Source organism: Belonocnema kinseyi, chromosome 10, assembly GCF_010883055.1.
Source record: "Belonocnema kinseyi isolate 2016_QV_RU_SX_M_011 chromosome 10, B_treatae_v1, whole genome shotgun sequence".
Lineage (NCBI taxonomy): Eukaryota > Metazoa > Arthropoda > Insecta > Hymenoptera > Cynipidae > Belonocnema > Belonocnema kinseyi.
Genome location: NC_046666.1, coordinates 93,716,103 through 93,733,082, shown reverse-complemented (window position 1 = coordinate 93,733,082; position 16,980 = coordinate 93,716,103). Strand labels below are relative to the sequence as shown.

Sequence of the window (16,980 nt, the reverse complement as noted above, 5' to 3'; positions counted from 1 at the left end):
TTTTAGGGGTCTTGCCGAACGTTCTCACTCCCTCTATAATTAGTGAGATAAAAAAAGAGAATTTTTGACGTTTTCATATTTTCAAATATCGACAATCAAAATCGTTATTTTTAACATTTTAGGTGTGGTTATATTAAGGGTGGTTTTTAGGGGTCTTGCCGAACGTTCTCAGTCCATCTATACTTAGTGAGATAAAAAAAGAGAATTCTCGACTTTTTTATATTTTCAAATATCGACAATCAAAATGGTCATTTTTAACATTTTAGGTGTGGTTATATTTAGGGTGGTTTTTAGGGGTCTTGCCGAACGTTCTCACTCCCTCTATAATTAGTGAGATAAAAAAAGAGAATTTTTGACGTTTTCATATTTTCAAATATCGACAATCAAACTTGCATTAGGCAGGTCTAAATAATGGGAGATGTGTAAGGGTAGGTAACCCCTTAAAAAAATTTTATTCGATAATTCTTTCCGACAGAATATTTTTTTTTTGCCGTTCTAATTGATTTAGGCAAAAAAAAATTGAAAAATAATTTTTTTTAATTTCGTTCAAATGAACGTTCGTAACTTCAAGTACATCCATTCTATTACTACTATTATTCTTATGATTGATTTATGTATGAACAGTAAAATTTGTTATAAAATGGTAAAATGATCTCATTCTTTCGAGATCTAGATTTTATACCAAATTATCTTTATGATCTTTTCAGTGACTTTTTCATTCTTAATTTATATAACACTATATTCTACTTTTTTTAAGTAATACGAATAAATTACATATACTAGAATATGTTGAAATGGAGAAAATTTACTTTCAGTCGTCGAGAATAAATAAATAATCCATAATTATAAAAAAAATTACATATTTCCCACTGGAGCAAAACAGAGTTTATTGCGCCGCCTCGTGGTATGTGGACAAAATAATCCGTTTAAAAGTAGCGGCATTGTCGAATTTAACCAAACAATACCGGAAAAAAACCCGAAGCCACAAATTCGACAATAGTGCCGCTCTCGCGACATGTGGCTGAACTAGACCCTTGCCCTATGTAGGTAAAATATCTTTGGTTCAAATAAAATTCAGTAAATTGAAAAAGTGAGGTCGGTAATATAGGTATTTTAGTGTCACGTGCCCTTAAAAAAGAATGTATTAATACATTAGGCCTCAATATGTAAGAATGCTTTTATATTCGTGGAAATGGTGAAAATATTTTTAAGTACGCGTCAAGTAGGTATTATGTCAATAAAATTGATCATTTCAGCATCTCCCTTCCGATAGAAATCTCTCAGCATTCTCAAGCGAAATAGCCTGGTCCATTTGAGTCTATAAACAGAGTCGATTTGAATGATTTAGTCTCTGAGATAGTGCGAGCTTTGGGTCCTTTTCAAGGTCCTTTTAAGAGTGATGCGACGGTAATACAATGTTCCTTTTGTATTCGTCACGTACCGGACGGACAGAGTTATTTACAGTAGTTGGCCGTGGCTAATCCGCTCTCCCTTTTTAAATTTCTCTTCAAATTATTAACACTTTTTTTAATTTAATGAATTTTTTCATTGTACTTATGTATAATTATAACTTATATACTAATATAAAATTTTCTAGTTGAATTAAAAAATGTTGTCTTTTTTTACGTATCTCATTCCGTTTACGGTAACGTATTAATTCCATTTTTAAGCATTAAAAAAAAAGTTAGATATCTGAAATCATCGAAACCCGTAGATTCCGAATTATTATGTTTCAGGCTGTTAACTATGCAATTTAAAAAATCTACTTCTAAATTTTAATACGAAGAGTGTCGGCTACTCTATTGATATAGCTTGTATGCGTGTTATTTATGATCGAATTCTAATTTCAATTTCAGCCTCTCTGCTTGTTATTTATGATCGTATTTCTATTTCAATTTCGGAAAGGACATTTTAAAGCCTTTAAAACATTTAAAAGAGCTATATCTGGATCTTTAACCATATCTACCTGAGTGCCTGCAGAGATTTTCTCTGAACTTCTCTGACCCTAGAGAATCTTTAGCATATACTCAGATTTCTATCGGTAGGAACATATTTTAATGTATCTTTCATTAAATAAACAAAACCACGGCATACAATTAGAAATTTATTGTTAAGGCATGCCTCGTTTTTCTATATTGTATTAATTATTATTAGATATTCAACTCACCGCCCCTGTGACTGATATGGTGGCACATAAACTTAACATTTTTCTTCTTGTGCAACAGACTTGGATATTTGAAAAGAATTATTGACGTTAAAACGTAACTACCAAGAACCGTGTAGAGCAACATTTTCATCTGTAATCATTGTCAGTTAGTAATATACTCTAGTAATACTCTTTTCTGAACCAAAGATTCTTTTTCGTTCTCATTTGCACTGGTTTAACTTTCAACTCTTGTGTGGATGACAACCATCGAAATATACAAATGGACCGGTAATGCTGTGGGGAGAACAATAATGGGCTCTAGAGAGAGAAAAAAACATATGAGATATACCCATCTCTTTCTAGATAAAGCTGATTGGTCGAGAATATTTTCCTTGGGTGAAGTTTGGCGTAGCACAGGACCGTGGTTTGTGTCGCGAATGCCCCAATAATGTGACGTTTATCGCACTTTTCAGAATTGATTTATTTATGATTTATTTAATTATAATTTAATGTAAATAAATATAAAAATGGTGGCAGCCTGTGTAGTTTATGGGCATTGTCAAGACGTTTATATGGGGATATGTTTTAATACGTAAGTAAAGTGATTGAATATAGTAAAATAAAAAATGTTACAAACAAAAAACTTCAAAATATGAAGTTTTGTACCTACCCTACCGAAAAGAATCTTTGAGTATATACTAAAAATTCTTTAGGTCAAAGAAGCTCAGAGAAATTCTCCGCAAGCACTCAGGTAGATATTTTTAAAGGTCCAGGAAGCTCCTTTAAATGGTCTAAAGGCCTTAAAATATCCTTTCCGAAATTGAAATAAGAATACGATCATAAATAACAAGCAGAGAGGCTATCTCAATAGAGTAGCCGACACTCAAGGGTTCTTTGTTAAGCTTTAGGATTAAAATTTAGAAGTAGATTTTTCTAATTTCATAGTTAACAGCTTAAAACATAATAATTCGGAATCTACGGGTTTCGATGACTTCAGATGTCTAACTTTTTTTTTAATGCTTAAAATTGGAATTATTAGAACGTTTCTCGTAAATGGAATGAGATACGCCAAAAAAGACAACATTTTTGAATTCAACTAGAAAATTGTATATCAGTATATAGGTTATAATTATAAATAAGTATAATGAGAAAATTCATCAATAAAAAAAAAGTGTTAATAATTTGAAGAGAAATTTAAAAAGGGAGAGCGGATTAACCACGACCAACTACTGTAAATAACTCTGCCCACCCGGTACGCGACGAATACAAAAGGAACATTATATTACCGTCGCACCACTCTTAAAAGGACCACTAAAAAGATCTTGAAAAGGACCCAAATCTCTCAAACTATCTCCGAGTCTATTTTGTTTCAAATCGACTTTATTTATAGACTCAAATGGGTCAGGCTATTTCGCTAAAGAAAACTCAGAGATTTCTTTCGGTAGGGTATGCAATACAAATGGTTATTTCTTATGTTATTGAAATATTTTTCAAATTTTTGACAGTTTTTACATTATTTTTGAACTCACACAACGATTATTAGTATTGTCGCACCCTGCCGAAAAGAATCTCTGAGTATATGCTAAAAATTCTCTAGGTCAGAGAAGCTCAGAGAAATTCTCCGCAGGTACTCAGGTAGATATATTTTAAGGTGCAGGTAGTTCTTTTAAATGTTTTAAAGGCTTTAAAATGTCCTTTCCGGAATTGAAATAGCAATACGATCATCAATAACAAGTAGAGAGTCTGAAATTGAAATAAGAATTCGATCATAAATAACAAGCAGAGAGGCTATATCAATAGAGTAGCCGACACTCAAGAGTCCTTCGTTAAGTTTTCGCGTTAAAATTTAGAAGTATATTTTTTTAATTTCATAGTTAACATCCTAACACATAATAACTCAGAATCTACGGGTTTCGATGATTTCAGATATCTTACTTTTTTTTTTAAATGCTTAAAATTGGAATTAATACAACGTTTCTCGTAAATGGAATGAGATACGCCAAAAAAGACAACATTTTTGAATTCAATAGAAAATTATATATTAGGATATAAGTTATGATTATAAATATGTATAATGAGAAAATTCATCAATTAAAAAAAAAAAGTGTTAATAATTTGAAGAGAAATTTAAAAAGGGACAGCAGATTAGCCACGGCCAACTACTGTAAATAACTCTTTCCGCCCGGTACGTGACGAATACAAAAGGAACATTATATTACCGTCGCACAACTTTTAAAAGGACCACTAAAAGGATCTTAAAAAGGACCCAAATCTTTCAGACTATCTCTGAGACTAGATTGTTTCAAATCGACTCTGCTTATAGACTCAAATGGGCTTCAATCTATTAATTAGATTAAATTATCAAGCGCATGTACACAATCGTTAGTGAATTTATTTAAAAAAAAATTAATATTTCATTCAGTTATTCAAAGCAAGCTTAATTCAAAAATACACTAAAATCTGAACATTTATTTTAGGTACATAAAAATAGGTAGACTATTTCAAAAATAATAAAGGTCTGCTAAATTTGTACGACCAAATATCCAGTCTTGTTCTACATTTCAGTACAGTTTTTATAAGCAGAAAATTGATTGCAGGTTAGATTTGAAAAGTAGTTAATTGTTTAATTTCCAAATAGAGTTCAAAATTAATTATTTAACTTGGCATTAATTTTAATGATTTTTTCCACTATACAATATTATTATATTAAATACAACATAATAAATTATACCTAATTATTCTAATTCATTCATCATCATTATTATTTTTCGTCTGACTTTTTCTGAATATCGACACGATAAATACATAATACTAATTTGAAACAGATTATTAGCTAAGATTAGTGTGGTGAGTCAGGGACGTGAGGAGAAGTCGAGTGGAGAGGGTAAGACGAGCAGGTACACCGCGATGAAATGGAAATCGCCCGCTATTTCGCTAAAGAAAACTCAGAGATTTCTATCGGTAGGGCATTTTCAATCCAATTTCAAGAAGAATTTAAGCGAAATAGCCTGGCCCAATTGAGTCTATAAACAGAGTCGATTTGAAACAAAATAGTTTCGGAGATAGTTTGAGAGATTTGGTTCCTTTTCAAGATCCTTTTAGTGGTCCTTTTAAGAGTGGTGCGACGGTAATATAATTTTCCATTTGTATTCGTCACGTACCGTGCGGGAAGAGTTATTTACAGTAGTTGGTCGTGGCTAATCCGCTCTCCCTTTTTAAATTTCTCTTCAAATTATTAACACTTTTTTTCAATTGATGAATTTTCTCATTATACTTATTTATAATTATAACTTATATACTAATATACAATTTTCTAGTTGAATTCAAAAATGTTGTCTTTTTTGGCATATCTCATTCCATTTATGAGAAACGTTCTATTAATTCCAATTTTAAACATTAAAAAAAAAGTTAGATATCTAAAGTCATCGAAACCCGTAGATTTCGAATTATTATGTTTTAGACTGTTAACTATGAAATTAAAAAAAATCTACTTCTAAATTTTAATCCGAAAGCTTAACAAAGGACGCTTGAGTGTCGGCTACTCCATTGAGATAGCCTCTCTGCTTGTCATTTATGATCGCACTCATATTTCAATTTCAGCCTCTCTGCTTGTTATTTATGATCGTATTCTTATTTCAATTTCGGAAAGGATATTTTAAAGCCTTCAGATCATTTAAACGAGCTAGCTGGACCTTTAAAAATATCGACCTGAGTGCCTGCGGAGAATTTCTCTGAGCTTCTTTGACCTAAAGGATTTTTAGTATATACTCAAAGATTCTTTTCGGTAGGGTTATAACTACAAATTTCTAATGTATTGTTTATCTTTCTTTTTTAATTAACGGTACAGAATATTTAGGCAACACCCGGGGCCACCAATTCACTTGACATAGTCCTGAAATAGATAAAGCCAGGTCTACATCTCATATATTTTCTCTCTCTCTCTAGAGCTCATTTTAGTTCTCCCATGGACATAGGAAACGCGGGACTAGGGACTAGGCATGCCATCCTAACTTGGCGAGCGGGGTTGAATCCACGGGAGGGGGGAGAATTCCGTGAGTGGAGAGAGCCGCCATCTTACGATGTTCCATTTGATTATGCGCACGAGCATTTTTGCCGACAAACTGTGTATGAAAATATAAACATGTGGGCGCTGCCATGTTTGTCGCGGGACATCAAAATGTGGCGGACCTCCCCCCTCATTGCATCGTCCCCGCAATGTCATGCCTAGTTCCTTGTTTTCTATGTCCATGAGTTCTCCACAAAGCGTTACCGATCCATTTCTATATGTCGATGACAACAACCACGAAGAAATGCCATGATCCAAGAAATGGGCACGTCACTCAGGCATATTTTTTGAGAACTTATAGGGGAATGCGGGACGGGGCGGTAGAGCTTCAGAGATGATCCGAGAGAGGCGCGCGAGAGTCGAGTGAATGACACTACGCATGTGCAACAGTTGCATTTGTTTGCCGACCGAACAAGCAGGTTAATTTGAAAAAAACAATTAGTAAGTTTTGTCTAATCAGCAAATCCTGTAATGGTGTGTAATGGGATGAAAAGTTGTAGGAAAGTAAAAGTATCAATACGTTAACCGAAAATAATTTTATAATATAATTTGGGAATAGAAAAAGGATTTTTGTAAAAAAGATTTTAAAATTTTGAGGTTATGTTTTGCTCGTGGCGAAGAAAAACTTGATCATTTGAAAAGTTTAAATTAAAAAATAGCTAATAACATTGTTAAAATTATGAATTATTTGAAATTTTACTTATTGAAAATGATTTAATTATGGTTAGATTGCAGAATAAGGGCGTCACCCCTATTTTTGAAAATCTTAAATAAATAAGGAGAAACATTGTTAATAATAAAAAATAATAAAAAGAATAATAATATATTTTTTTAAATAATAATAAACAGAAGTGACGCCTCTATTTTGCAATTGTACCTTTATTCTTAACAAGGTTGACAGGCTGCATGTTAATGTGCATACCATTTCATTAACAGTTCACAATTAACATTTTTATTTAAAAAATATTTTTTAAATACACTCAGGGTTATGAAACTTTTCGTAGCATGAGTCGGTAGGTGCATCAATTTCATGCAACTTTTAATAAAGAGGAGATCCACGAGGGAGCACTTATCCGCGTCTGAGTTATTCGCCCAATTTACATTCAGTGCCGTACTCATGATCCAAGAAACTATGGTCTCGCCACGCGCAACTAAAAAAAAGTGTAACCACGAAGGAATAATAAGGAGACCCAACTGCCAGTGGGAAGCTATCGGAAACTGGCAATAGAAACATTACCATATGTGATACGCACATTACAGGAAGATCTTAGATTTGAGTGCGCAGGTGCGCAGTTGTCCTCTTCATATACATGGAAAAGTGTGCGAGTGAGAAAGTTTGTCAAATTGACGTAAGTTAGAGGTTGTGTTCTTTTGTTGATCATCATACGAAAGATACACAAAATAAATATATAAACAGTATTTTCGGTACTTGTTTGAAAAATGTGTGAACAGATTTTGAGAAAGAAACGTTTAGGTAAGTACCTTTTAAATTTGTAATATGATAAATAGGCTAAAGATTCTCAAGGCTCAATGACAGGTAAAAAAAGAAAATATATTAGACGTTTATTGTACTTACAGTGAAGGCTTTAAAAAAACGAAGTGTATTTGCCTTCTTCGGCGTGTAACTTCGTCCAAAACCCGGAACTTGACACCTCATAGCTTAGAACACATTTCTGACACTTGTATCAAAACAAACAAACAGAACCTCTCAACTTACGTCAATTTCACAAACTTTCTCACTCACACACTTTTCCATGTATAGGAAGAGGACAACTGCGCACCTACGCACTCAAATCTGAGATCATCCTGTAATGTGCGTATCACTTACGGTAATGTTTCTATTGCCAAGTGGGGGAACGGAGTTAGGTCTCCTTATTATTCCTTCGTGAAGGAGACCTAACTCCGTTTCTACACTTGGCAATAGAAACATTACCGTAAGTGGTATGCACATTACAGGAAGATCTTAAATTTGCGTGCGCAGGTGCGCAGTTGTCCTCTTCCTATATATGGAAAAGTATGCGAGTGAGAAAGTTTGTCAAATTGGCGTAAGTTAGAGAGGTTTTGTTCGTTTGTTTTGTTGCAGGTGTCAAGTGCCGGGTTGTGGTGCAAGTTACACGCCGAAGAAGGCGAATGCGCTTCGCTTTTTTAAAGCCATCACTGTACGTAGAATGAAAGTCTAATATATTTTATTGTTTTACATAACTCTCATTTAATCAAAATTTACGAAATTTAAATTAGACCAAAATCCAAATTAAAAATCCCATTTAACGTCCAATAATCAAATTGATGCAAAATCCTGTTAAACAAAACAAGAATCCAAAGACCAAATTTGGACTACAACGAATAAATGAAAACCAAAAAAACCCTATTGTAATCTGAAAAAAACCCAAAAAACAAAGAAAAATATAAAATAAAATTTCCGGAAAAAAATAATAAAGAAGAGGAAAGAAAAATGAGAAGGCAGCCAACCAATGTCGTGTGATACGACACTCGTAATTGTTTAAGTGATTAGATGGATTTTTTCCCAAAAAATTGGTCAAATTCCCAGTTAAAAAATGAATTTACTTACATACTTCTCATCTGTTACGAAAAATTCCTACATTCCCAGTCAAGCGGTCACCCTGATTTTAAAAGCACTATATAAAAACATGAATAAAAAAATATTTTCACTTCTTCCAGTTTGAAGTATTTATTACAAACAATTTTTTCACCATTTTCACATATTTTTTTTATTGTACGATTTTTCAGGGAAAAATGTTCAAACTAAAAAAATCGCATTTGCATTTATTTCGGTAATTTGCAAGCGAGGTGAATTTCAAAACTGACAACCCACTTATAATGATACATATCAATTCATTTTCAACTGCATTTCTTTCAAAATACTTTATCAACCTTTTTTTATATTTTTTATTATTAAAATTATTTCACTTTCATGCAAAACACTATTTTCCACTGTTGAAACCTTACGACTACTACCGGTCAATAAGTTGCTGCTTTTTCCCTTTGGTACATTATTTTCTGCATTTTAACCATCTTTTTAACTGACAAATGGTATTTTTTCCTACCTTTTTATGCAATAATTCAGCAATTGGCACATCATTTTCATTCACTTTTATATTAAAATTAGGTACGTTAGTGTGCATTTTACCAAAAATATGTCCTCAATTTTCAAATGCACGCTAAGTGTCATGGCGGTGATATTAAAAACTTTTAAGTGCTTCTTTGCAACATATTTGTAGGTTTATAATTCCATACTGTGCACACCATCGATTTTGGAAAAAGGAAGAAAGTTTACAAATTTTCTAGTATTATGTTCTTTATTACTGAACTTATTATAAATAATGTGTACTGATTGTATAAAGTCTGCTAAAGTAATGTTATTATCAGCTTAACTATTATAAATATTAATGAATGATTAGAAATAAAATGGTTAATTGCAATATATAAAACAATCATGATTATTGAAATTATAAATAAATAATTTTGGCAATAATTATTAACTATTTGAATTATTACGATTATTATCATTATGGTACTTTTTATATGATATTACGATATAATACAATATAATAATGCAATACAAAATATACTTGAATGATCCAAAAATTTTATGACTTGCTGTACTTGACCCCCACGCAGCGTATTCTTCCAATTTTTGTAATTTTCTGACCTTTTACACTTGCATTGCTCGCCTAATTGATGCAAGTATCTCATGACTCAGGCTGCTGAGAAAGCGTATGAACATCCACCTTCTTTTTCTGCTGATGTTCAAGAGTTACTAAAACCGATTTACGAGGATTTAATGAAAACGGAGCTGCGAGAACGGTGCTTGGGGGGCCAGACACAAAGTAACATGGAAAGTTTTGACAAGTGTGTATGGGATATGGCGCCCAAGCACATGTGTAATGGCAAAAAATGGTCGAGATCGCATGCAAAACCTCAGCTTGCATCTACAATGAAGGCTATAAGCCAGTTTTGAAGATAATGGAGGTATTAGGCATCAAACTCAGCCCGATTGCCATGAAATTCGCAAAGCAGCGCGATTAGTTATGCATTAAAGATGCCAACCGCCGCAGCACACAATCTTCCAAAGGGGCCAGAACGACACGAAAACATGCAAGATGTTGAGATACTTATGCCTCCCGTCTACCTACCTTAAAAGCATGGCTTTATGTTCAACTACAGTTTTAGTGCATAAAAACTGAAAAAAATGTTTTCTTACATTTTTAGTTTTCATTTTTCAAACCTTTTAACTCTTACAACAATATATTTCATATTATTCTTTAAAAAAATTCGCAAAAATAAGTTGTTTTTTAGCGCTCAAAGTGGATTGTACCCTTAATGTACAAAAAATCACATTTCATTACTTTTAAGAGCAAAAAATTATGTTATGTTTGTATAATTTATATAATTATATCAATAATGCCATTAAAACAAGAGGAGGAATATAAAAACAATAGAATGCAAGTATAGATATTGAAGATTTTGCGTCTAATACCTCTCTCTTTCTGTGATCCACTACCCGAATCACAGCTCTTGCAAAAACAACGTGACATTATTTTATCACTTATTATGTAGGTTTTTAGCACTTACACTTTGCACAAAAATTTTTTTCCACTAAACACAAAAATTTGCAGTTGCACAACGTCATTAATAGCTTATGCTTATACCGGTTAAAAATTTACATCACATGTTCTCGTAGTTCCTAGAGTTTCCGCACGTAGCGCTATCAGCTGGGAAGACATGAAAATTTGAGGACAGTCGATCGCGATTGTAGGCTTTCTTCCACCATCCCCGCTATAGGCTTGCGGTCTCCTTGTAGTCCTTCGTAATTTTCAGGACTTGGGTTCCAAATCAGCACCGTCTAGTGTTGGTCCCCGTCACTAAAAGTAAATGAATCTACAGAACCCTGACAGAAATTGCTTCCAAACTCTGCTTCCTCAAAATTCTCATAAATATTAAATTTTGTTTGAAATTTTTCGGAACTTTTAAATAACTTTTAAACTGATTCCCATTTCTCCTAACATTTTTATAAAATCCTGCACACAAAATTGTCTAAAGAGCTTCCAGATTTGTTTCTAATTTTGCAAATCATTTGAAATGTTTTGAAATATTTTTAAATATTCTCTTTGAGTTATGTACTTTTTCGAAATAAAAAAATCATTTTAAATCCTCCCAGAAATCTCAATTTTTTTAAATATTTCTAAATTCTTGAGAAATTTTTTTTCTTTTATTTGAAACATTCAGAAACCTCCAGCTTATTTGATTTTTATTTATAAATTAATGATTGTTTAACTGTTCTTTAAGATTTAAAATGGAATACCTCTACCTTTCAAACACAAATGAAAAAATAAAAAATGATAATTGTAATATTCAAAGTTTAAATTTATCACTCTGAAATTGTGACAATTCATTTTAAAAATGTTTACTATTGAAAATTGTTCTGTTTTTTAAAATTTCCAAATTAAATAGATTAACAATGGAATATTTTATTCTGAAATGATAATTCAAAAAGATTTTCAAATTAAATTAGTTAAAATTTTAACGTTAAAGTATGTCAATTATATCATTTTGAACAAATCCAGAATCGTCTTGTAAAATCAAACACTGTTAAATTTTTAATACTCGAACTGCAGTTCAATTTTCAAATTTACTTTCATTTCCCAATTTTTCCCGCTTGCGACTGTAGCTCAATATTTAGAACGACCCAGTGTGCACTGGAACATCCCAAAGACGTCCTTAGGACGTCTTTAAATGCCCTGAGACATTCCTGGACATTGACATCTAAGTCCCAGGGTCGTTATAAAGACAACTTTAAGACGTTTTAAAGACGTTCTATGTCTGGCCTGAAGCTGTCCCAAAAATGTCCGCAGGGCTAGTCCTAAATACGTCCCAAAAAGACCTATAAGAGACATGATTATTTTTTTACGCTAAAAAGTGAAATACCTCCCCGTGGACACCCGGATATCAAAACGGCGTCCTAAAAACGTCTTGATATGTCCTACGACATTGTAAGTATAATGTGAGCCATTAAGAGTATTAAATTCAATGTCGAAACAGAATAATATTGTAGGGCTTTAAAAAAGTGAAAATTTTTTCTCCCGACTATTTTCATATCGTTCGTTGCTTGGCTTAAAATTTTTGTTATCGTTTGTTTTTGGGGGGTTTGAAAATGCTATAACTTTAATAATTTTGCTTTTATCGAAAAAAGTCGTTGAGATAAATTGTTCGTGTTTCTGATCACTACGGAAAATTATACATAGAATTTTCAAAAGTTGTTATACTAAAAACAATTTATGATGATATCATTGTAAGGCTCCCCGAAAGAAACATTTATTTACTTCTGACTTTTTCATATCATGCGTTGTTTGGCTTAAAATGTTAATTTTCGTTTGTTTTTTAGGAGTTTGAAAATTCTATAACTCTGACAATTTTGATTTTATTGAAAGAAGTTATATGAATAAATTGTTCTTGTTTCAAAGTACTATGGACAACCGTAAATAGAATTTCCAAATCTGTAAAAAACATGGTTTCGAAATTTTTGAAAATGTGTTCAGTCTAAGTTTTTATACAATATGGCTCGTTAACGAACTCGTTCTTTGTTTTTGGGTCCTGTTTCAGAAAGAATGGATTGCAGATGGATGAAGTTAGCAGAATCCACGAGGAAGGAAGGTATGTGAGTTGGTTCAAAAGAATGGCATGTAGAAAGAGAAGGCAGAAGGGGAGGAGAGAATAAGAGAGTCAAGGTATAACGGAAACTATGTGTGGAATATGCCAAGGGAGAGAACGCAATATTGTGTAAGAAAGGAGAGCAAGGAAGTCAGGAACTTATAGCGAGAATGAGGTGCGGGTGCATGGAGAAGTATAATAGGTTCTGGCTTTCTAGAGAGAAGAGAATGTGTGAATTGTGCGAGAAGGGGGATGCAAAATTGGAGCATTGGTTGGAGGAATGTAAAGAGGTGGAAGGGAGGGGGATAAGCATGGAGGTATTCTTGCATGAAAGGGGTGACAAAAGAGCAGTAGTATGGGTAAAGGGAGTGTTGGGTAAGATAGAGAAGAAGAGAAGGAAGAAGAAAGAGGAATTGAGAAGGAAAGATTGAAAATAGGAGAGGAAGTAGATTTAAGAGAAATGTAAATATTGTAAATAGTAGTTAAGTATTAGGTGTTAGCTGCGGAGACAGAGGCCTGGTAATGCGAGGCATAGCGACAAAAGAGCGAAATGCGTGCGAGGCGAGGCGCAACGAGGAAGGTTAGGCTATAGGAGCGAGCGGATTAGTTATAAGGTGTGGATGGATGGTACTTTGTAAGACGTAGTTGTAAGAGAATTCTGTAAAAAATGGAAGTGTAAGCAAGTCAATTTTTTAAGGTCAGGAGGCCAAAACATAAACGTTTATCTATCTATCTACTTAATATTATTTAAGTAGGCGGGCTTAAGCTATGAATATAGGTATATTTTATTGTAATCACTGAACTTAATAATAAAAATATCTCATTTGTAATAAGAAGTCATTACGCAAAACTTTTTTCCACTGCCAGTCGACGGCTTCTTCGTCATTAAAATACTCTGCAAATATCTCTTGAACTTTAGCAGGACTTTGCACGCGATATGCTGCTTTATCAACATTTGGCGGAAGATGAGGAGCAATGTCACTGATCCCTTCAATTATCAATCTGCGATCTTCTGAACTCAACGCGCGATATGGCCTTTCATCTTCGGGGTTTCTTTCTTCCAAGGCCATGATGAAGTTATGTAGTGCCACTGCAGCTTTAACGATTTTTTTTGCTGTATCAACTGAAGCAATAATTTTCATTCCAAAAATCCTCCATCGCGCAGCTAAAATGCCGAAGGAACATTCAACAATATGCCCAGCGCGACTCAGACGGTAATTAAAGACCTTTTGTTTGTTGTTTAGATCCGATATACGTGAATAGGATGTCAAAAAGTTTTTACCCGCAGCGCTCCCCTCATCTGCAATGAACACGTTCGGTGCAATCCTTCCATTTTCTCCTTTATTTTTAAACAAACAAACAAAAATTATAAACTGCATTTAAACATGGTTGCGAATGTTTGTGAAAAAGTCCTATAATATTTCTGCTTTCCCATGAAATAATTATCCTATATGTCAAAAAACCAATCCTAAACTCGATCATATCGTAAATCGGTGTTTGCTACACAGAGGTAAAATTGCCAAAAAAAAACGTTCTATTTTTTAAACTTTGAAGACGCTTCTACAAAAAATGTAATCGCGGGCTAAAATTTTTTCATCTCCGGATTTGTAAACTACTCGAAAAATCTATCGAAATGACATATGGCTTTTTCAGAAAAAACATTTGTTATACGAACCGAGTTATACAATTTATTTAATTGAAGATACTACCCAGGTACAAATATCGTCGTGAATTTATCCAAACACGTAGAAATCCACATGGAAAATTAGGGTGATGTTGAGTTGCGGAAAGATCAGGAGAACACAGTGGGTTGCGACTTCCCCCTGTATGTTATGCTCCATTCATCGCTTCCCACATCTCAACATTGACCGTCGAGCTGTCCTTCGGATTTCCTATAATTTTTCCATCACACTTTACCCAGTAATTTTTTTTATGATAAAATGTATCTATAAATGTTTCTAAACAGTATTGATAAATGATGAAATGTTAATAGTAAATAATTTTTTAATATTGCGAAATATTGCTATTCTTCACATTTTGCTATCTCACTATGATTTTACAACTTTTCAAGAGATGAGAAAAATTAAATTATATGGACAAAAAACATAGAATATCTTCATTTGTGAAGTCTATACAATGTAGGTACCGGTGCAAAAATCATCGGCACCAATAACAAAAAATGACCGACCCAATTAATAAGAATGCTTTATTTATATTCTAGTATTATGCCATTCACAATACATATTTCCCAAGAATTTTTAATCACGCCAACATGGAAAAAATGTATGTCGCAGAGTTGGCTGGCAATCCTAAGATTGCGAAGGGAAAATTCGAGGAAACATAGGGTGGACACGCTGGGGCTTGCATACATGAGGAACTTGTTTGCTACCCGAATTGCCAAACAGCAGGGAAGAAGCCATTGTACTGGGGCATTTTCATATTTCGCGCCTTTAAAGTTGCATTCGGATTGGCCTTTCGGTCAAGTCCGTGCATCTTCGGATCAAGTTTATCATAGTTTGTATGGTTGCGTTCGAAACTTTAAATGGATACAAGTATCAAAAAAATATAGGTTATGTTATGTAGTAATTGCAAATAATAAAAGTGTTTCCTTAAAAATTAAGTAAGATTTGTGGACTGGGAAGTAAACATCAATTTCCTTCTGTGCCAATAACATTATGGAATGGCTGCTAAGTGACAAATACTATAAATTGGTAATAATATTGTGCGCTTTTAGTGGGCGAAGAGTGAATTGTGTTTAACTTCTATTTGCGGCATAGACATGATAGACATGATATGCTTTAAATTAAGTGAATTAAATATTACATGCAAAAATTTTTTATTGACATTACCAAAAATTACTCACAAAGATTTGGGTAAAAATGTGAATCCGAACATAACATCGAAATAATGACAGATCGGTCCCTGACATGTTTATTATACTTCCGATTGATTATTCTTTACCATAGAAATGTTTTGTGGTTTTATATGTTTATTACTGACAGTGTCGGCAATAATAATTTAAACAATAATTCAACAGTCATTACTTATTAATAATTTTAATAAGTAGCACATTATTTCTGAAATTAATAGCTGATTTCCATTGTTTTTTTCACAGATCGATCATAGATGAAATATACATCAGGAAATGCAGATGGATTTTATGTATTTCAACTGGTTCATTTCAATAAACATTACTGGAAAACCGTTATCTCTAGACCTTATCCCAAGACTGGGGATTGATCAGCCTAAAATTAATTCTGAGTCATTCTGATGATATAGGTGTATCAAAAAGATATCTCGAGGCAATTTAACTTGTGTGAATTTTAATTAATAGAATATTTAGGAAATTTTTTGTATTTAAGAAAATGTTTTCCCTGGACCTTATCTCAAAATTTGGTTTGATTAACTATTAAAATAAATAGAGACTCGTTGGTGATAGGATTGTTTAAAGAATTCATCTAGACAAAATAATTTAGCCAAGAATTGTTATTCCATTTTTTTTTGAAATTATTCTATTTTCGAAATTGCTATCTCTGGACCTGATTTCCAAACTGGCATTTGATCAGCTTTTAAAATTCATTCTAATTTATTTTTATGATATATGTATATCAAAAAGACATTTTTTTAAAGAAATTATTCTATTTTCGAATTTGCTATCGCTGCATATTATTTCCAAACTGGTATTTGATCAGCCTCTAAAATTAATTGTAATTCAATTCTCTGCAAAGCATTTAAAAATTCGTTAGATCGTTTACTAAAATAAATTGGAGACTTGTTCATATTAGAAGTGTGGAAGAAATAAATGCAGAAGCGATATTTTGGTCCAGAATTTTTATTCCAATTTTTACAAATATGTTTTTGATACACCTATATCATAAAATTGAATTAGAATTAATTTTAAAGACTGATTAAATTCCAGTTTGGAAATGAGATCCAGAAATAGCAATTTGAAAATAGAATAATTTCTGAAAAAATGGAATAACAATCCTGGCCTAAAATATCTGTCTAGATTTATTTCAGATACAATTCTATCACCAACGAGTCTCTAATTTATTTTAATGGTTGATCAACCAAAATTTTAGGATGAGGTCCAGAGAAA

The 16,980-nt window shown here is 32.8% G+C and overlaps 1 protein-coding gene across 8 annotated transcripts in view; it reads right to left on the bottom strand.

Moving 5' to 3' along the window:
* The window catches only part of LOC117181335 (lysophospholipase D GDPD1-like), an 86,504-nt gene extending 84,078 nt beyond the window's left edge, over nt 1-2,426 (bottom strand). For all 8 annotated transcript variants that reach the window (XR_004468106.1, XR_004468107.1, XR_004468108.1 and 5 more), the window contains exon 1: nt 2,168-2,426. Coding sequence is in view for 4 of the 8 variants with exons in the window: in XM_033373897.1 (XP_033229788.1) it covers nt 2,168-2,297 (130 nt within the window). In the remaining 4 variants the exon portion in view is untranslated. The remainder of the gene's footprint in view (nt 1-2,167) is intronic.
* Between the last annotated feature and the right edge of the window lie 14,554 nt (nt 2,427-16,980).